The 20,014-nt window shown below is 59.5% G+C and overlaps 6 protein-coding genes across 6 annotated transcripts; 3 read left to right on the forward strand and 3 right to left on the reverse strand.

Moving 5' to 3' along the window:
• Positions 1 to 977: 977 nt before the first annotated feature.
• Positions 978 to 2,810, forward strand: LDBPK_365080 (hypothetical protein, conserved; the record flags this gene model as incomplete). The annotated part of the gene is made up of 1 exon (XM_003865574.1): positions 978 to 2,810. One exon carries the CDS (start codon positions 978 to 980, stop codon positions 2,808 to 2,810), a length of 1,833 nt encoding a protein of 610 aa, XP_003865622.1.
• A 3,355-nt stretch (positions 2,811 to 6,165) lies between these two features.
• On the forward strand, positions 6,166 to 6,873 carry LDBPK_365090 (hypothetical protein, conserved; the record flags this gene model as incomplete). Its single annotated transcript, XM_003865575.1, has 1 exon — positions 6,166 to 6,873. One exon carries the CDS (start codon positions 6,166 to 6,168, stop codon positions 6,871 to 6,873), a length of 708 nt encoding a protein of 235 aa, XP_003865623.1.
• A 1,416-nt stretch (positions 6,874 to 8,289) lies between these two features.
• Positions 8,290 to 9,009, forward strand: LDBPK_365100 (hypothetical protein, conserved; the record flags this gene model as incomplete). Its single annotated transcript, XM_003865576.1, has 1 exon — positions 8,290 to 9,009. The coding sequence occupies one exon, from the start codon at positions 8,290 to 8,292 to the stop codon at positions 9,007 to 9,009; it is 720 nt and encodes a 239-aa protein (XP_003865624.1).
• A 1,457-nt stretch (positions 9,010 to 10,466) lies between these two features.
• LDBPK_365110 (hypothetical protein, conserved) lies at positions 10,467 to 11,408 on the reverse strand (the record flags this gene model as incomplete). The annotated part of the gene is made up of 1 exon (XM_003865577.1): positions 10,467 to 11,408. One exon carries the CDS (start codon positions 11,406 to 11,408, stop codon positions 10,467 to 10,469), a length of 942 nt encoding a protein of 313 aa, XP_003865625.1.
• A 622-nt stretch (positions 11,409 to 12,030) lies between these two features.
• On the reverse strand, positions 12,031 to 12,696 carry LDBPK_365120 (exosome-associated protein 4, putative; the record flags this gene model as incomplete). The annotated part of the gene is made up of 1 exon (XM_003865578.1): positions 12,031 to 12,696. One exon carries the CDS (start codon positions 12,694 to 12,696, stop codon positions 12,031 to 12,033), a length of 666 nt encoding a protein of 221 aa, XP_003865626.1.
• Positions 12,697 to 13,135: 439 nt separating this feature from the next.
• On the reverse strand, positions 13,136 to 19,273 carry LDBPK_365130 (hypothetical protein, conserved; the record flags this gene model as incomplete). Its single annotated transcript, XM_003865579.1, has 1 exon — positions 13,136 to 19,273. The coding sequence occupies one exon, from the start codon at positions 19,271 to 19,273 to the stop codon at positions 13,136 to 13,138; it is 6,138 nt and encodes a 2,045-aa protein (XP_003865627.1).
• Between the last annotated feature and the right edge of the window lie 741 nt (positions 19,274 to 20,014).

Consider the following 20,014-nt stretch of genomic DNA (forward strand, 5'->3'; position numbering starts at 1 on the left):
CTCTGCTTCCTCTTCGCAAGTTAGTTTTTCGTTTGTTTTTCCTCCTGTTCTTCGACTGCACGGCTTTACGTTGTCGTATGTGCTGCTGAGTAGAACGCTTTTGTTTTGCTCGCCGATTGGTCGTTGTTGCTGTCCACTCGCCTTGTTCTTCGGAATTCCGCTGGCTGGGTACTCTCGTCTCCCCCCCTCCCTTCGCTTCTCTTCCCCCGTCCTCCGCAGGTCTCTCTCCCCTTTTGCCTCTCTGTATTGTCCCCCACTCTTTTTTTTTGCCGGGTCTCCTTTTGCGTCTTTGATTCAGTGGACGTGTGTGCGTGTCATCTCTCCGTCTGTCTATCTGTGCGTGTGCGTGCGTGTCGTTGTGTATTCCGGCATTTGCGGACGCACTTTTTTTTTTCTTCGCTTTCTCTTCTCGGTGGAGTGGTGCTTTAAGGGTACCTCCGCCCTTCAAGCTCTTTCAAGCGTTCTCTGTCTCTCTCTCTCTGTATATACATAGTTGCTTGCCTTGTTTGTGAACTCACCTTTTGTTGCTTGGGTGCTTTCTTCTCTGGTTTCTCCTCCGTGTATCGCTCGCGCTTGGTGGTTTGTTGTGGGCGGGTGGCGTGTGTGTGTGTGTGTTTTTTTTCTTGCTCGGCTCATCGTTTCGGGACATTTTCCGCCACTTGCGTGCGTGTCCGTCAAGGCGCCCCCATCTCTCGGTGTGCTCCAGCAGGCAGTGCTTTCGAAACGCCTGCATAGACGGACATCTCTTGCCCGACAGGAACGAACACAACAAAGAAAGAGAACGCAATCTTTTTTTTTTTCTGTTCCGACTGCGCACTTGTGAACCTGCAGCGCTCGACCCGCTTGAGATCGAGGAAGTGTGCACCGCCGGCGTCAAGCCAGACAGCACCAGAAAGCACGGAAAGCGTGTTTCGAGCGGGCGTCGCTCTTTGACACTTTCGACACCCGCGGAGCATCGACGCTCACGAGAGGCAGAGATGAGCGGCATCACGGTGCAACTTGTGTTTGCCTTCGTCGGCACGCGCGTGCCCTACTTTATGCTGGAGTCGGCAACCGCTGCCAGCTCGCCCGCGCGTTCACCATTTGGCAACGCGTCCTTGGTGTCGTTTAACGCGGCAGCGCAACCGACGCTGCGTGCGGACTCTGCTCGGACGTCTCCGCACCTGACTCCCTGCATTCCGACCAACCTGTTCACGGCGCAGGGGCTCCTGTCCCATCTCGCAAAGGCGCTGGAGCCGTCCCTGCACGCCGCCGCGGCCCCTGAGGCTGCCACTACCGAGTCTGCCTCGCTATCGCCGACGGTTCCACTGCCTTTTCACAAGCCTCCCGTATTCGAGCTCTTTGACTACGCTAGCCTCGACCCGCTCGAGGGCTCAGCGGCGCTGCATGATGAGCAAGTCCTGCTGGTGCTGTGCGACATCGCCACCACGGCACAACTCGTGGAGGCACTACAGCTCGAGTGGTTGGAGGTCTACAGCGGCGCCCACCATCCGCACCACCGCAGCTGCTCCGCATCCACGCTTGAACCGGCACATACGACAGACATGGCAGTTTGCACGACGGAAGAGAAGCTGCGAAACGTGGCGCATGCACAGCAGGCACTCTGCAAGCCCGTTGGGCTTCACCTCTCTCTCTTAAGTAAGGAGTTGCTGTCACGGGAAGCGACGTTGACTGCGCAGAAGGAGCAGCTCGCACAGATGCGATCCTGCGCAGCAGCGGGCACCGCTCCTGCTGCTGCCCCTGCAACAGCGATCGGGGGCGACGGTGTCTCAACGCCCATGTTGTGTGGTCGAGCCGCTTCGTTTCCGCTATTGGTGGAGCTGGAGCCCAGTTTGGCCTCAGAACCAGCTCTGAGTGCCACTGATGCCACGCATCTTCAGAAGTTGGAGGCACCGCTGGCGCTCTGCGAAGCACGGGTGCGAGCTGTCGAATCCCTCATGCAGCGCGCCGCAAAGCACCACGCCAAGCTGCTGGAGCTCGCCGCGAGTGAACGTGCAACAGAAGAAGCATTCCAGAGCGGCAATGTCAGTCGCGCCTGCGCGGAATACCTCGAGCGCACCGAGCAGGACCGCAGCGCCGCAGAGGCCATTATTGCGGATTATCAGGTTGAGATGACTCGCCAGGTGAAGGTCGTGCGGCAGCTGGTCGCCTACATCACCCAGGTGCGGAGACTGGTGAGCAAGGCCAAATATGAAATGGGCGTAGTGGAGCTGATCCTTTCACGGCTGTCGTTGACGAGCCTGCGACCACGGCTAATGGAGGAGGCGGAGGCGCTGCTGCGCCGCCGCGTCATCCTGCGACGTGCCGCCCGTCGCCAAATGCTCCTGTTGCAGGAGACAGAGTTCGTCGAGTTGCAGCAAGACCTTGAGTCCTTCTCGCAGCGGATGGAGGTGCAGAAAGTGCTACCTGAGAAGGTGCGCTGGTATCTGCGGGCACCGTTGCCCAGCCTTATGCCCGAAGAAGACCCGGTCGCCACGCTGCTCGACCATGCTCTTATTGACCGCGAGGAGGATGAGGCGCAAGAGCTGGTGGAAAAGACTCGCGTGCACATGACGGATTCTTTGGACCCGGCAAAAAATGCCCTGCAGATCACGGAAGCGCTGCTGCCGGTGGAGCGGCTCGCGCGGCGTTTGGAGGAGGCTCGTGCAAGCGCTGCGCAGTACAAGAGTCGCGTGGAGGAGCTGGAGGAGAGGCTGAAAATGTACGAGACTGCCGAGGCGCTCTCGCCACCACCGCTGCAGGACAGTGTGGTCAAGTCACTGTCTACGGAAAGACCGGCTGAAGGAGGGGGGTCGTTCGAGGAAGGATAGAACGTCGTTGGCCACAAATCGAGTCCCTGGAGAACTCTTCTTACATCGTCTTTTCTCGGCCTCCCTCCCTTGGGTGCTGATCGAGCGCTTGGCGTGGTGGTGCAGCAACACTTTTCTATACACAAACATGCGTGCTTATGCACGATGTACCGCCATGAAAAGAGCTTGGCATCTTAGTGTCTCTTGCCATGTTTCGTTCCTTGTATTCCGTTTTCGCATCAAAACGCACAAGCCGGACGACAGCAGTTAGATGGGATGGTTGTACACGGATGTCTTCGAGTGTGGCAGTGCGAGCAGAGGAGAGGAAAGGGGGAGGGTGTGGTGGACAGGGGGGAGGGGGCTTTTCCTTTCGCTCGCTTACCAGCTTTCTGTTTCTCGTTGTTGGGCCATCCACGTGACTCGGCACTCCATTCGGGTTCGTAGGCGCTGATGATCACCACCGTCACCGCCCCTCTCACGCACTAGCAACGCCGTGCTGTCGTCTCTCTCTCTCTGGGTTGTTGCGATCTGCACCCTTGTCTCTTCCTCTCCTTTCTCCCCCTCTCAAAAATCTTGTGATTTGCTTGTTTTCTTTTCCAGCATGGTGCAGTTGTCTTTCATCACCTCTGTTGTGTGTGTGTGTGTGTGTGTGTTCTGCTACACTCTTGTTCTTACTCCCTCTCTATTATTAGTGTTGCGCCTGTGATGCGAGAGACGCTCACTCTCGGCCTCTCCACCTTCTTCCTCTGCAAACTTCGCTCACCCTTTTTCATTTGCTTTCGGACTGCCTCTTTTTTTTCTCTTGCCCTCCGGCATAAGAGCACTCGCTGGTGAGGGCTCGGTTGAGCACCGTGTTGTGCACACGGGTGGCCTCTTTCGTGTGCCGCACCGAACGCCTGATCTCTCTCTCTCGCCTGGCACAAAACATGAAGAATGGGTGGCGTGAATGCGCGCCTGTTGGGGAGGAGCGGAAAGGAGCGGAAGGGAGCAGCATACATTTTGAAGCGTAGGGCGTAGGGGTGCTATAGGGTGACGTCGCGCTGTCCATGCGTGTACTCGAGTGGTGGTGAGCGAATGTGTTTTGCGGCTGTGCGTGCGCGCGGGATCTCCGGGGGATCTGTGACTCAGCCTTCCGTGATCCGCCTGCTTTACTTCACCTCCTCGGCGACTGCGAGTTCCCTCCGCACCCAGCCGATCTCTGCCACACTCCCTGCCCTCTTTGTGTGCGGTTCCCTTAGCTTCTGTGAAGCGGCTCTTTTCTTTCGTCCCTCATCGGGGCTTTTTCTTTTCGTTTTGTCGCCGCTTCCAAAGACGCGCTGAGCCCCGGCGCCTTTGTTCGACTGCTCGCTTCACAGGCAGTCCGCCTCGCCCTCCCATCCCTTGTCGCTTCTCCCTCTTCATTACCTTTTAGACGAACCCGGAATCTTCCGCAGAACGAGCAGAAGCAGGCACGCACGCACACACAGACACACCGGCAAGAGCACACACTAAAAGGTACGCAACGCAGAGCAGCACTGCGTCGGTAACTCCCCCTGATGTCAGGAGTTCTTCACCGAGCACTGTCATTCTCCGGCGGGTCACAGATGATCCGCAGCACACAACTCCCAGGATGAGCAGTTCTGCAAGCCATGGCGATGACGACAGAACACTCCGTTTCAGAAAGGGTCGTATGAATGTACTTAAGCCCCCCCCCCCTGCACCCGCACCTCTTCCCTAACTCCTCTCTTCTTCCACCTCCCTTCTAGCCCCTCTCTTCACCTGGCCAATTCGCAGCGTAGCTGGGGTGCATCTTCGAGGAAAGAGCAGGCCCCCACGCCCCCACTCCCACTTTCTCCCGGAAGGACTCTCCCACTTATTGTCTCTCCGCAGCCCCGACCCCCCTCTCTTACCTGCTGCCACCCACCCCCTCTACTCTCCTTCTCCGTCACCACAGACACACTTTTCTGACAAACAAAACGAAGTCCTCTTCTATCTCGGCTCTTCTTTCTTTTTGCTTGTGTGTGTGTGTCTGTCTGCGTGAGCAGACCACTACTCGGTTTTCGATTTCTCTTCCGAGCCCCCCCCCCCATCGCCACGCGGTGCTCAGCGACAAGGAGGCACAACAGCTGAGTCTCCCTCCTTTCACGGTCGCCTTTCCTGCGAAGCTGAACAGGCATATCGCCAGACGTTAGAGAGCGCGCGCCTAATCTTAGTCCGTAATCGCTTACACCCTCAACCTGTGGCGTGGCCCATCATTTCACTCGGCCCACTCAGGTGTGAAGCACGAGACGAGCCTTTGACCGCGTCTAAGGCACACCCGCCCCCAAAAGCACCGCATTGCTCCTTTCCCTCTCCGGCCTCTCGCACTCGAAGGGCAGCACGAAGCAGCGGTGAGGTGCGTGCTACAGGTTCCGAGTAAGAAATCGAGGAAGCGCCAGGCACCTCGGCACAAGGAAGCCGTGCTGTGGTCTTCCTTGTTTGCGGGTTTTCCTCTTCCCTTTTTTTTTTTTGCGCTTTGCCAAGCGCCCTTTTCCACCTCTCGAGCGTATCCGGGCAGCTGCACAAGAAAGAAAACTCGGCGGGACAGGCAAAACACACCCACCCACCCACGCACACTCTTCTATATCTGTATACAAGTGTGGTGCCTGTGCGTTGTAGAGCGGTTCCTCTTCGTGCTTCCTTTGTTTTTGTGTATGTGTCTCAGACGTTGCTTTTTTTTTTCATGTTCTTCTTTGTTTTTATCTGCTTACAGAACAAAAAAGATACACGGCACCTCGGCTGCTGTTCCTTGGTGTAGGCGTGCCTGTGTAGTACGACACCTTGCTCCGTCTTTCCCCTCCCCCTCTGGCTTTGTGCGTGTGTTTGCTGTTTGTTTTTCTTCCTCGTGCTTGTAACTGGCCGCTGTGCGACTTTGGTGATTTGCTTCTTGTGGGCGTCCGCGGTCTTCTTTTTGTATGCTTCGTTTTTTTTTTCAGCTTGCGTCTGCTTTGCCTAACTCGTACTACTGGCTCCGTCCTTTCTGTTGTTGTTCTCGCCTTGTGATCACTTCACGTGTGCACTTGTCTGCTCCGCGCGCTAGCCTGCGTTCTTCTTCCTCTACTTGGCCCTTGCTTGTGTGTGTAGCAGCTCACCCAAGCACACAGTGGGGGGGGAGGGGGCGCTTAAACTTGGACGGACGCCTTCGGAAGACTCCTGTATGGGAAGGCCGGTGTCGTTCCAGGGTCGCATCCCAGTAGCCGTCGCATCTTGCTTGCCCTCTCTTCCTTCCCGCAAGTTCCGAGTCTCTTCGTATCGGCTGTCATGTATGTGTGAGCGTGTCGAGGATTCAGATCATTGAGAGAAGAAAATCCGCATCCACAGAAGCGGTGTGAGTGCGCGCGCACCGCTTCCATCGGCCATGTCCCTCTTGGCGTTGAATGTGTGCCTCATCAGCTCCTCCTTCGACGTGGTGGCGCTTCCACTGTCATCGACGCTATGCCCTGTCGAAGTGGATGACGACGTCGAGGACACGTCCCTGTGCTACGGCCTCGCGCCACTCACGGAGAAGGGCCGCAAAGGGTATGGCTATGCGCACTGCACCGTGATGCAGTTCTGTGCGCGTGCGCTGGACTTGAAGGCAGTTCGTGAGATTGTGCGCGAGACATGGTTGAAGTTCCGCAAACATGTGTTGGAGTCGAAGGAATCGCTGGTGCTGACCGGAGTCGCTGATGGACCGATCTTCGCAACAACGGAGGATGGACGCGCCGTGCGGCTGCCAAATATCACGGTGGAGCGCAGTCCCAACCTAATGTGGCTGCACGAGACCATCGTGCGCGAGCTGGGCCAGTACCAGGTCAAGGTAGGCTCGGAGGATGTGGCCAAGTCCGCCTTTCACAGGAAGTTCCCCGCCGATAGCAACAGTACCACTCCAGAGTGGATGCTGTCCTTCATGAGCAAGTACGCTCACGAAAACTACACGCCGCATATTACGCTCGGCGCGTGCACCGAGAAGAACGTGGCAGCGTTCTCGTTTTTGCAAAAGACCGAGATTCCATGGAGAGAGTGCCGGCTCGTGGTGAGCCACATGGGCAACTTCTGCTCCTGCTTTGAACTCCTCGAGAGCTGAGCTTGTCACATCGACGTTGTCGCGTTCATCTCTCTGCTTTTTGTTTGTCTCCCTCTCTCTCTCTTCATTTGTTCTCCCGCTGGGGTCATGATGGCTGTATGCGCCCCATCTTGTAATCCCCCTCCTCTTCACTATCTCTCTCTGCCTCTCGCTTCTCATCCTATTGAATTTCCCTCGCGTGCCTCTTGGTTTTAGTTGTGCGTTTCTCTCTGTTCCTGCCCTACGTGTGTTTATGTGTGTGTGCGTGTGTGCGTGCATGGCGAGAGGGGCCGTCGTTGTTCGTGTTGCTGGTGGATTGTCTGTATCCTCTGTTTCGGTTGGCCCGCCCCTCCCCCTCTCTTTCTGTTGGCGCCGCGCTCTCAGCCGACCGAAAAGCCTCACCGCTTTGGCGTCGATATTATTTGCTGTTACCTCCCTCTCGATGTTGGTGTCGCTTCCCGCGCCCGTGCTTGTCGTGTGTTCAACGACTGATGCAGGGTCGCTCACAAGTCCATCTACCGAATCTTTTTGAACAGTGCAGAGGGTGACGCGTCGCACGAGGCTCATGTGCTGGTAGCAATGGCTGGCACTACGCGGTGTCGTAGATGGTAATTAGTGTCGGTGATGAATGGATACGGGTTCAACGTCGTTGTTGGGTCGGTCATGTCGACAGGCGTCGGGCAAGTGATCCCTCCTGTGAAAACTGGAGCCACTGCCTGCGGACTCCGTGTGTCATGGCTCGCCTCCCATACGTTTAGTGAGAAGTGCGTTCTTCCCGATATCGTGGCATCAGCAGAGAGCCATTGTGAAAGGGCAGGCCTCTCAGTGTCACACGAATGCAGCATAGTCTGTGCTTCCACGCATGGCCGCACCTCCACTGGCGCTGCCTCTCCGCTGTGGACGTTGCTCCTGTTGGTCTAGTCTGCGTCTTTGCCACTCTCGTTCACTTGTCCGCACACTGTCTATCCCCTGCCTCTCTCATGTTCTCTCGTCCCTCCCGGAACTCCTCATGGCGCCCCTTTCGCTTCCCGCGCTCCTTTGCCTCGCTGTCCGTGGTTATCGCAAGCGTGATTTCCGCGCTACAGGTTTGCGTTGGCCTTGCTCTCTCGCGCGAACACTTCCCGCCTCCTCACCTGCGGTGTTGGCCAAGACCATAACTTGATGGTGTTGTCGCGCCTAGGATAAAGTGCACCTCCAGCGTGGGCATACCGCACTCCCCCACAACCACCCCGCGGGTGGCCTTGACCCGCGGACAGACAGACAGACAGACACACACACACACACACACGTACAAACGCGTTGGGGCCTACCTCATTCGCTTGCTCGCCTTCCTCTCCCTATTCCCCCACACCGTCTTCGCATATCTTTTTCGTCTTTGCTGCCGTTGCTGCTTCACACACAGAGACGCTGCTGAGCGTTGCCGACTGTGAAGACAGAATGAGTGTCTTTCTCCAGATCATCTCCGTGTGCGCCACACTGGCGGCGCTGTGCATGGTGGCGTCGCCCGTGATTACTGTCAAGAGCATGCGTGCCGCCAAATCGGTTGGCAGCATGACAATCACCTTCTTTTGCGCGCAGTTCCTCAACTGCAACGTGTGGAGTATGTACGGCGTGCAAACGCTAGCCCTTCCGGTGATTATCTGCAACACGTTCGGCTCTGCCGTCGCCGCTTATTGCATCCTGACGTTCCTGACAGTCGCCCGCATGGAGGAGAAGGCGGGTCATGTGCTCAAGTCAACGAGCTATGGCGCCTCGTTGAAGACAGCGACGCTCACCATATTTTTAATCGCACTTCTCCTGCTGCTATTTCTCTATCTCATGAACTTTTCGAGCAGTGACTTTGCCGCACAGCTGAACGGCATCCTGGGTGGTTGCTGTAGTGTCTTCATGCTGAGCTCGCCGCTAGGCATGGCAAAGGCAATCATCCACGAAAGAAACGCCGAGCCGCTGCAGCCGGCGACTGTCATGTTTGCAACGCTGAATAGCGTGCTGTGGATGCTGTACGGCCTGCTGAGCCTGGACATGTACATCACGATTCCCAACGTGCTCTGCACCTTGGCGTGCATATTCCAGATCTTCCTGCTCGTCCGGTACGGTCGCCACCCCGCAGAGCATGTCGAGATCACGGAGACGATTGCGCCGGTCCCCCTCGACTAGAAGCGTTCACCTTTCACATGCTGGCGCGCGCAGTACGCGGTCACAAGGCGGAAGAATGGAGAGAAGAGGCGCAGGGGGCGGACGGGGTTTTGAATCTGCCGTTTCCCAATCTTACGGCGTGCTTCGTCGTCGCTGCTCGCACGCCCCCTCCCCTTGCCTTCGCGGAATGCTGTGTGCCCGCTCTCTCTCTGCGAAAGAGTCACGACAGACCTGTGTATAAAAAACGTTGCTTACACTACCTTTTTTTTCCTTTTTGTACTGGTTGCCAGACATTGACGACGCGGAGCAACACAGCGTGGTATTGGAGAGCCCAAGAGAGCCCCCCACCACCCTGTGTGGGACGAAGCCAAGCAGCCCACCCACCCCTGCATATCCAGGTGTCAAATGCCGAACCACTTGCGGTGGTGGTGACAGGGTCAAGCACCTACGACGTGGGAAAGTCAGAGCGGGTGTATCGCTACTGATGTCGGCGGTCAGGTCGTGGATGACGTGGCGTCGGGGCAACCTGCAACACTAAACACGCTTGTGCCACCTACATGATAGCCAAAGTGCCGGCAGGATTTGAACATATATCTCACCCCCGGCCCTCACACCACTCACTGGTGAGCAGGGAGGCTTGGGCCGCCGCGCGGGGAATGCATCGGGTGGTGGCCGGCATGATGGGACGGGCCGGCTGCGAGGTGGGTGAGCAGAGGTGGAGTCAGGGGCCGTTCACAGATGACTGCGCCAGTGCATTGTGCTGTAACACGCGTGTCTACGGCTGCTTCGCATCATGCGATGGGCCCGCGACAGAGCCGGGTAGAGTTGGATTAAATTTCGTCCTACAAGAGAAAAAAGGATGTGTTGACAAAGAAAAAGTGGTTGCAAGACGTGCGTCCCGGGCGCACCGTGCGCGCTTGGTTCCTCGCTCTCTCTGTTTGACTGTTGTTTCCCCCGGGGTACGTCGGACGCCTCCGCGAAGGTTTGCTTCCTGCGCGGGTCCCGTCGCGTCGCATAAAAGCATGCCCGTACATCGATGACGGCGCGCCTGGGTCATGGGAATATTCGGCAATGCGCAAAAAAAAAACGGAACGCCCCCCCCCCCGAACCCTGTTCGCGGCCCCCTCGCCTGTGGGGTGTTCCAGCGCCCGTCCCGCCGATGGCCTGGCCCCCCAGCCAGAGGCGCGTGCGCCAGGGGCCAAGGCCACGGCCGCCCGTGGGGGGGGGGCCGAAACGCGCGCCACGGCTGCGCCCGCAAAGGAAACAAAGATGGCAAGCGGCAAGGGTTTTGGGGGTGGAGTGGGGAGGCGACGTAGGGGGACGCACCCGCCGCGGCATGCTCTGGTTTTCCCTCCGCGGTTCATCTCTTTCCGCCGATTCAAAGCTCTGTCTCTTGTACATGAAGATGCTTAGCACACAAACAATGTAGAAGCTGCGTTGCTATGGCCAGCATGAACTAACAACTTCTCGCACGCGACTCACCCACGCAGCGGGTCCTGGTGAACGGCAGCGCCGCGTGTTGCTGGGATGTAGATGGGTTCGTCTTCGGCGTCCTGCAAAACCGTCTTGTTGATGCTTGGTGTGTGGGCGAGGAAGTACGGGGTTGCTTGCGTTTCCGCACCGTTGCGGAGCCGGGCAGCGCGTTGCGCCTCGCGGATATCGCCGTAGTACGCGAACTGCTCTCGCGCTTCGGCGAGGGCACGAGTGCGCTGCGCGCTGCGGATTTCCGCCTCGGCTGCCGCACCCCCGCCGGCAAAGGCCTCGGCACGCGCGCGCTCGTCGTCGAAAACGGGGTACTCGTCGAGAAACCGCAGCGCCGGAAACGCTGCAATCCAGCGCTTGCGGTGGTGCGGGGTGCGACGGCACAGCTCGTTTCCATGAAGCAGCAGGGTGCGCAGCGTGGCGCGGTTGCCGCACAGACAGGCACTCGTCGCCTCCTCGTCTTCGATGCAGTTGTGCGACACATCGAGCGACAGCAGGCCGGAAAGCCCCTGCACACCATCGAGACTTTGCAGCTTGTTGCGTCCTGCCAGCAGCGTCTGTAGCTGCGGCGCCGCCTCGTCGAGGCCGTTGAGTGTCACAATCTGGTTCTGGGCGACGTCCAAGGTGCGCAAGAGTGGCAACCGAGGCATCGAGTCGAGGTGGGAGAGCGCGTTGCAGGAAAGGTACAGGGAGTCGAGGCGGGTAAGCGCCGCGAGCCCGGCAAGGTCGCTTAGGGCGTTGTGGTCGAGGTAGAGCACGACGCAGCCGGTGAAGGCTGCGAGGCCGTCGAGCTGGGTGAAGCCCAGGTGGTGCAAGTAGAGCTTTTCGTTGAGCTCAGGTGTCGAGTAGCCCTGGTGCGTCCGGCACTGCTGCAAAATAAGCGACTCTGTCATCTTCGGCGCGCCGGCGACGCCATCTACGCCGTCGCAAGTCTCCATGGTTCTTTTTGTTTGTATTTGCTTGGTCCAGGTGTGTGCCTCCTGCCCCGAGACGATGGCGTGCGAGAAGACTTGGGGCACAAAGAGAAACAGGAGAGGTGAGGGGCAACGAGAGCAACGTCCAGCAGCAAAGACACCAGAACGCCAGGCGAAAAGCCGAAAATCGCGCATCACGTGGTGCACACCATGACAGCGAGTTCGGTGCCCGATCCGAGAAAAGACGCGCGCCCTCATTCGTCGTCTCTCTCCGTTCAGTAACAAGCAACACCAAGGATTCCGTCGAGCCTCCAGCTCGAAGGTGTCAGAAGAGAGAGTAACGCAACCACGCTCGCCGGTGGACCTGCACGCAGAGGAGCTGCGCCACGTGCACACCTCCTGGCAGGCCATCTGTGCCTCTTTTTGTCGTCGCTGCGGCACGAAAGATTGGGGAAGGAGCAAGGACGTTACTTTTTTTTCGTTTCCGGTTTATCTTACTCGTGCGGTTAACACAGCGTTGTCCACGCGTGACCCAGCGAAAGCTCCCTCGGCTCCATGAATAGTCGTGGATGCAGCACCACGTCCGCAATCCTCCCCCTTCCCCCCCCCCACCACACACACACCAGACCTACGTAGACATGCCAGGCTAGACTAGTTGGTTCCGGATTTGCTCTAAGAGCGGGACCTTGCGCACCTGCAGCCCCTTCGTCGCCGCCTGCACCAGCTGGCTCATCGTTGTTGCCTCACACGCGCCTTTGTGGCAGCAGTAGTACACGCCGCCGAGGGAGAGGCCGCTGCACACTACCACGCTCGCCATCGCCGTCGCCGCCTCTTCTCGCGTGAGGTCGACAATTATGGCACCATCGCGCCGCAATGCGGCGCTGCACGCCGAAAAGGTGTCGTAGACCTCCACGCCACCTGCCGTGAGAGCGACGCACAAGGCCGTCGTTGCGGCATCCCATACAGCCCCGTCGTCGTGCACCACTTCAATTAGGGCCCCCACCAGCAGTTGTGGAATGCGCTCCAGCACCACGGCTTGCTCTGCGACTCCCTCCAGCGCAAGGGCCATGTCGCGGTCACCAGAGTTGTCAAGGTTCGACGAGGAGGCCAAGCTGCGGTGGACTTGGCAACTGACACGTCCGCGCGTGCCGCGGTATTCCTGAACCAGATGCTGCGGCGGGCGAACACCGCACAGGACGCGCGTCTTGCCAATCTCGACACAGGCACTGCTGTGGCAGTTGGCCAGCACGTTGGTGGCGACGTGAATGGCGCGCACCGCCCGAGGAGACTCGCGACCGTCAGCTCGCTTCATGTGCGCACGACGGCGACAGAGATCGGAAATAGAGAAGTGTGCTTGTTCGCCCGTGTGCGTGTGTTTTGTGTGTCGAAGGATCGGCGTCGAAGACAAAGCAGTAATGAAGGGGACGAGAACAGCATAGAGGGATCGCAGCTAGAGATGGAACGCGTATGCGGGGAGTCGACGTGTGCGGTGGCACAGCCGCGCACAACAACTTCGCAAAGGGTCCCCCTTTCTTTTTTTTTTTGTTACGGGCGGTTCGGTGAGCAATTCCCCTCCCCCGCGCACGCATGCTGGGAAGCAAGAGTCGAGAAAACGACGGAAGCGAAGTGCGGTTAAATCAGCGACGCACCCGTGGGAAAGGCGGACACCATTAGGTCTCCATCATTTCAAGCGCACGAGCTAACCATAGCAGAGGTCCCCGCAACCAAGGATCAAGTGAAGACTCTGCGCATCAGGCCCCGCCAAACAGCTCCAGGATCTCCGCATCAGTGAGGGTGTCGAGGACCTTGTCCTGCGTGGTTGTCACCCCGCCTGTCACGGGGTCGTGCACCTGCCCGGCCACGGCAGGCACTGATGGAGACGGCGCAAGCACACAGTTGCCTGACCTGTCTCTCGTCACACCAGGTCCAGCTTTGCCGAGCGAAGAGTCGGATGCCGTGGTGTCCCATGCCAGGAGCGACTTCAGCACGGAGTAGAGGTCTTCGGGGTGGTCCATCTTCATTTTCGTCTGGCGCACGCGGCGCTGCATGCGAGCCACATCGATGGTCCTCTCCGCTGCCCGCATGACCACGGTGGTCACAGGGTCGGCATGGTCCCGGTGCCCAGCGCGATCGGCAGCAGCGCCGCCGCTTGTGGAAGGCCACGCGGCTGATGCACCACTGGCATTGCCACAAACCTCGGATCCTCCCGGCTTGCCAGAAGAACACCTGCTCCGCATGCAAATCCCGCACCCCTGGCGCGACCCCATCGCCTGCGCAGCGCAGACCGTGTGGAAGGCGTGCCCACACGTGTACACGGAAACTGCCGAAGGTACGAGGCCGACAGCGGCAGCAGCACCCACCTCGTCTCCCGCTGGCTGCGGCAGAGGCGGCTTACAGAGGTGAATGTGGCAAAAGGCACAGCAGTCCGACTGTGGCACAACGCTCCTGTTTAGCATCTGATAGAGCTCGCGTCCCAGCAGTATCACGTCACGCTCTGTCGCAAGCTTGCACAGACGACTCGCCTCGAGGTCGAAGCTGAGGGTGGCCATCATATCCAAAAGAATGGGCTTGAGGGCGCGAAATGTCCCGTCCTTGTTGTCTTGCACCACCTTGTCCACGACGACGGCGATGTCGAGGGAGCGCATCATCGATTGCAGAATGCTGGAGGTGTACTGGGTGTAGACCGCGACAAGCGCTTCGACGCACCGTCTCTGCCCTCTGCTGAGGGGTGTGGTCAAGCTCGCCAAGTGCTGCGGTGGCCCCGCAGCAGAGAGCGGGTGTGCCAGCGACGCGGCTGCCGCACCAGCATGGGACGCCATGGCGATGTGAGCGGCAGCATCCAGCTCGTTGCTCATACCTGTGGGGTCGCTGCTTGCGAATGGCCGAGCTGGCACCGGGGCTGTGTCGAGAGCGTGCAGCCGATCATCCTGCGTCATCATCTCGCACAAGAGCCGGCGTGGCACCATGAAGACATCAAGCAGTCGAAACCAGTACTCGGGGTGCTGCGGAGAGCCGCCGGGAAACGCGTGCGTAGCCGAAGAAAAGGTGCGCGAAGACACGGCTGCAAGAGGGGCGGCGGCGTCAGTGGTCGACGAGCCCCCCGTGACGCGCTCTGCTTGATGCCTGCCGCACAGCTCCTCCCCGATGCCGACAAAGCGCCATAACTCAGTCGCGGAATCCAAAGTGGCGAGCTCGAACGTCAGCGGCGGGGCATCCTTTCCGCGAGTCGAGCGCCTCCTGCATCCGCGCTGCGTCGCCGCTTCGCCTGCTTCAGTACCGGGTGTGCTTGTGAACAGCGGGGGAGATGATCCGTCACGGTCTTGGTCGCCCTGCGCCTCAGCTGCTGCTTCCGCACCTGTAGTCACGCGGGTCAAAACCTCTTCGCGAAGAGCACCGAGCAGCTCGCGCACGGCCCGCAGCATCACCGTCATCGCATCTTCGATCATCATCGCCTTTTCCAGCAAGTATACGGCGGCGTCGGCGATGCGGTGCTTGCGCACGGCACGCAGCGCCAGCTGCACATCGTAGGTGACTCGATTGCCCTTTTCCTGCAGATAGCTGTACACGCGCCTCGGAGCATGTGCGCAGAGGAGCTCAATGTACGTATTCTGCAAGCTCATGTCGTTTGCTACCGCCTGGTCGCCTTGGGTCACCAGCTCATCGAGGTAGTCCATGAAGGCGGCGCTAGAGCCGCGAAGTAGATTTATCACCTCGCGTTGGTTCGACGGCAAGTAGTCGAAGATGAACTGCGCGAGCGCCGTCGCGTCGATGCGGACGAGCAACTCCACCTGGCTCATCACCGCTCGCTGGAGGGCCTTGATGGCAGCGTCGATAGGAGCCGTGGTTGTGGCGGTAACGGTGGGCGAGATCAACGAGGACTCCTTACTGAAGTGTTGCTCGACGATGTCGTCAAAGCCTCCGCCCACCTCAGACGTGGCCGATCCGCCCATAAGCGACGCGGCATCGCGATCGCTGTCACGCGCGCTGTTTTCAAGGCGTTGGCTCTGACTCGACTCTTGCTGGGCGCGGTTCATTGTTTGCGTCCTCATGTCTTGCAAGTGCTGCATCTCGTCACGGAGCATCTTGAACACGTCTTGCTGTAGGTGCGCATCCACGCAGTTCTGCAAAGGGTCCGTGTAGCACGCAATCGCCTCTGCATACCGCTGCTCCTTGCAAAAGAGGGCGGCCAGGCAGCGCGCCATGCGAAGCCGCGTGAAGTCTGACTGAAAGACGGCGACACGATATGGCGGAAGCAGGTCGGGGGCGAGGACGCGGAGCAGGTGCTCCTGCAATTCTCGCCGCTCCTCGGCCCTCTCAGCGCTCTGAAACGCAAAGAGCACGTCTTGGATGACCAGGTCAAGCCACACGTCGAGGCGCACAGGCGGACGGTCCGGCTCGTCGCTGGCGAGCTCGCCGGCGTCCGTGGAGAGAAAAAGCTCATTGAAGATGGCGGCCCCAGCGAGGAAGGTGTGGACAGCGATGTACGGCGGGAAGGGGCGCTGCGCCAGCTCGGTCGCCTTCAGCGTCCGCAGGGCCGGGAGGCGGTTCAACGAATCATCGTCAATGCGGAAAAGATCCAGCGGCCCCTGCCGTTGGCCGCTCGCCGACAGCAAGTCGCTCTCCGTTGCGTGGCGCGGCCGCGTGCGTGAGCCCCCAGTCAAGATGAAATATACACTAGACACAAACTGGGTGCGAGAGAGTCCATCAGCGCCGCCCCACGGACTACACGGGCCTTCGTCGGAGAGGGCGAACAGGAGCACACGCATGGCGTGCTCCGGCTGCCGTCGCAAGAAACGGAGCAGGTTGTGCACCCCACCACCAACGGCACTGCTGTGTGTGTTCCTGCCGTCACTGGGGGCCGTCCTCAGAAGATACTCGAGAATCGCCCTCTTGGCCGGACGTTGTTCACCGATGGCAAGAGAAGCCCCTGGCAGGAGGCTGACACCCTTCAAGGTACACTCGACGAAGTCAACAGCCACAGAGGCGGCGTCGGGTGAGCCGAAAAGATTTGGGCACGCCAGTACCCGTGACGCACAGACGTCTGTGCCACGGTCACTCCCGTGAAGGCCATCGTCTGCTTTCTGCTCCTCGTCCAACGCGTACGCCAGGGCGTCGACGTAGCGCTGCTGCCGCAGCGACAAGATGGTCACAGTTAGGCGTACCAAACCGTGCTCTTGCGCAAGCCGCAGCAAAGTAGGAGCGCCCGAGTCGAGGAACATAAGGGCCAGCTCCACACGGTCCCTGCCGCTTATCTTCGCGGCTGAATCTGCAACCTGCCCCGCATCGAGTACGTCGCCTCGCGCTTCCTTTCCATCTTGTGGTGCTCGCGGCCGCATTCCCAGCGCCACCTCCACCGCATCGAGTTCAGCATCATCGAGGAACAGATGAATAAATCGCTCAATCAGCGTCTCGGGCATGTACGTGATAATGCCGTGCCGCATAAACTGCTCTAGCACGTACAGCAGGTGCGAAAGCAGCCCCCGCTGCTGAAGTGCGAGGGCGACGGGGCCATACAGCAAGTTTAATCCGTCGACGGCGCTGCAGTAGGATGCAATTTGCTGCAGCACATCAAGAAGGCACTCGGTCCCGCAAATAGGGCCACTGTTTCCTGCTGACTGCTTTGGCGGTCCGCCACTGCTCTTGCCTGTCGCCTCGGTCCTCGGCAGCGCAGCAAGACGGCTCTCCACGTATGCGATGAGGATGCGCTCCATGAGCTGATGCAGTTCGCGGCGGCAGTTCGCGGCGTTGCTGCTGAAGCCGACGGTGGAGAGCGCTACTTCCTCGGCGAACCCTTTCGCGAGGTCCAGTGCCTGGGTGTACTTGCGGCGCGCTAGAAGTGAGGACAGTCTCTCTCGCCACGAACGAAGCGAGATGCCGTAGGCGTGCTCTTTGCCCATCAGCAACGCCGCGGCGCGGTTCGACGCGGCGGTCCCGTGGTATTTGACGCCACACAGACGGCCTGCGAAGCCAACGTACTCGAGAGAGCCAAAACGGTGCCGCTCCACCATAACCGCCACGGATGCGTCCATGAGCTGAGCGTCACTGTTTTGGTCACACAGGAGCACGCTGCATCCCGCCAGCGGAACCATCTGCACCAGCGGCGCCGACACCCGCAGCAGGGCAAGCCGCTCCAGGCCTTCCAGCATCGGCTCTGCCGCTGCCGTCTTCCTGCTGCCGCTCGGCTCTGGGAGCCGCAGATTCACCAACAGCAGCTCCACCTCTGTGTTCCAAGAGATGCACAGCAGCAGCCGCGGCGTCGACGTCCCTAGCTCCATCACGACAAAGCGAACGAGCTCGTTGCTGAGCGCCGACGAGGGTGGGTGGCTGTGGCGCGCCACGCCTGTGACGGTGCCCTGCAATCCTGTCTCTACAACGTATACCAGCACCGCATCATTGCTTACCGCGGCGACAAAGTGCTTGCCAGCGATGGCGGGCCACGTCGTCCGCGATATGCCTGCCGCGGTGGCCGTTGCCGGTGGAAGCGGTGGGGGTGCGCATAGCCACGGCGCGCTGACGTCACCATCGCTTTCCTCTCCGTTGCTGCACGGCATGTGCTGCTTCAGCGTTGTCAGATTAGCCATGTAGAAGCTGCTGGGACACGGCAGCGTATCAATGTCACTGATCGGCGCCGCCACTAAAGCGGAGGTGACGGAGGTGGCGCGCAACATGTACTTCGCCATCACTTTCCAAAACTGAAAAAACCTCACGGCACCACTGCTATCCAGGACGAGAATGCGTGTCGGGTCGCGATGCAGGTGCATTACACGCAGCACCGGCACCCTGCTCTCATCGGACACGACTCGCAGAGGGGAGAACGTGTGCAGCGACCAAAGAACAAACGTGCCTCTTGCGTGACCAGTGGCTGCCGTTCGCCCATCGCATGTCTCATCGACTCCAACAAGAGCAGCGGTGGAGGTGCAGAGTGACAGGGAGACGACGGCGCCACGGGCATTCACCACACTCGCCTCTACGGAGCCGCATATGCCGAGCACCGTCCATCGGCGATCGAAGAGGACAACGACGCCGAGCGATGTGCCCATGGCGCAGCTGAGCGACTGCGACGGAGTGCGAGCCGCCGGTGAAGCGGTGCTTGCGTGCGTCGGCGCCCTGGCACTTATATCGAATGGCTCTGCAACAGCCACGCACGTCGGCTCCCCGGCCGTTTTGCGTAGGTCCGCAAGTTTGCTGCGAAGCGCCATGTGCTCGTGAACGTGCAGTATCAGCTCGCCACGCTGAGTTTCGCACAACACGGTCGATGAGGTCAGCTGTTTCGCCTGCTCCAGCACCAGGTCCACCTCGTCTATCTCCTCATCGCTGTCAGCGGAAGTTGCCGGCGCTTCAGCCGCCGCCGCAGACGACGTTTCGCCCAGCAGATCACCACTTACGCTGGACTGCTGACCGTCCACAGCAGCGAAAATGGCGTCAAGGATGTCCTGCTCCTCTTTCAGCACCGCCGTCTTGGAAGATGTGGGTGACGCGACGGCGCGCCGTCTCTTTGACGAGCTGGCACCTTTTCCAGTGTGAGTGGAGGAATGAGCAGGTGAGGCAGCCGGAGAAGTGGCAGCGGGCTCGCTTGCCGACACTTTCGGTGCGCTAGAGGCGCAATCACCATTTGCAGTGTCTGTTGCTGCTGGTACCCGTATGCCTGTTTCCCTGCTACCCAGCAGACTAGCGGCCTCGCCCGGCCTTTTTTCCAAGCCGCCGGCGGCATGCTCCTCCTGAGCGGCAGTGGAGACGAATGGCGCGGCGCCGGCGGTGATGTTCACCAGCTCCTGCAGCAGCAGCGCCTCCTCGTCAGCTGCCAGAGTGTACGAGGTACCTTGACGCGAGTAGAAAGAGGAGTTTTCGACCGGTGTATCATTTACGTGGCTCGAGGCCCAAGGAGACATCGACGGTAGCGGAAACGCGGCGAGTTGAGGCAATCGGCGCAGTGCATCCTCGACAATGAGCCTCTCCTCCTCCTCCTCCTTGCATGCCTTCGTGCTCCCCACAGAGCACTGGCTGTGATTTTGATTTTTGGGGAGCGCACCAGACAACGTGGCGAAGATGGAGGCAGAGTCTTCCCCTGGGCGTGGGCACGTCCCTCGGTGAACCCCTCCGTCGCCCGAAACGTTCATTAGAGACACGTCGCTGGAAACCGAGACGGTTAAGACGAGAACCGACTGGAACGAAAAAAAAAAAAACAGTGACGTTAGGTATATCGCATGAAGCGAAAGGGGAGAGGGAAGGGGGAGGGCAGTGTAAGACTGCGCGATAAGCTACTGCGCGGCAGTCAGGAGGCGGGATACACCTCGCCGCAAAGGCGTGACAATACCAGGGAGCACTTGAGCCGCCGACGTGACCACTACCACATACCGTGCGCGAGCGGCAATGCAGAACGCCACCACGCGTAGCGACTGCAAGGCGGCCGTGCCGTTATTCCTGGAGCTCGCCAGAGGTTCCCTCGGCGAACGTATGACGGTGTACGTGTACGTGTGTGTGCGTGTGTCTAGGGGGTAGTGGTGCTGGGGATATGTCTCTCCCTAGGCCTTGAGCGACGACTATTCATGCAAAGGGTGGCGCAGTGTCATATGAATACAGGTTACGAGGGAGGCAAAAGAAGGACATCGAGAAAGTGACCATTGACGTTA

Source organism: Leishmania donovani, chromosome 36 (genome assembly GCF_000227135.1).
Source record: "Leishmania donovani BPK282A1 complete genome, chromosome 36".
Classification (NCBI taxonomy): Eukaryota; Euglenozoa; class Kinetoplastea; order Trypanosomatida; family Trypanosomatidae; genus Leishmania; species Leishmania donovani.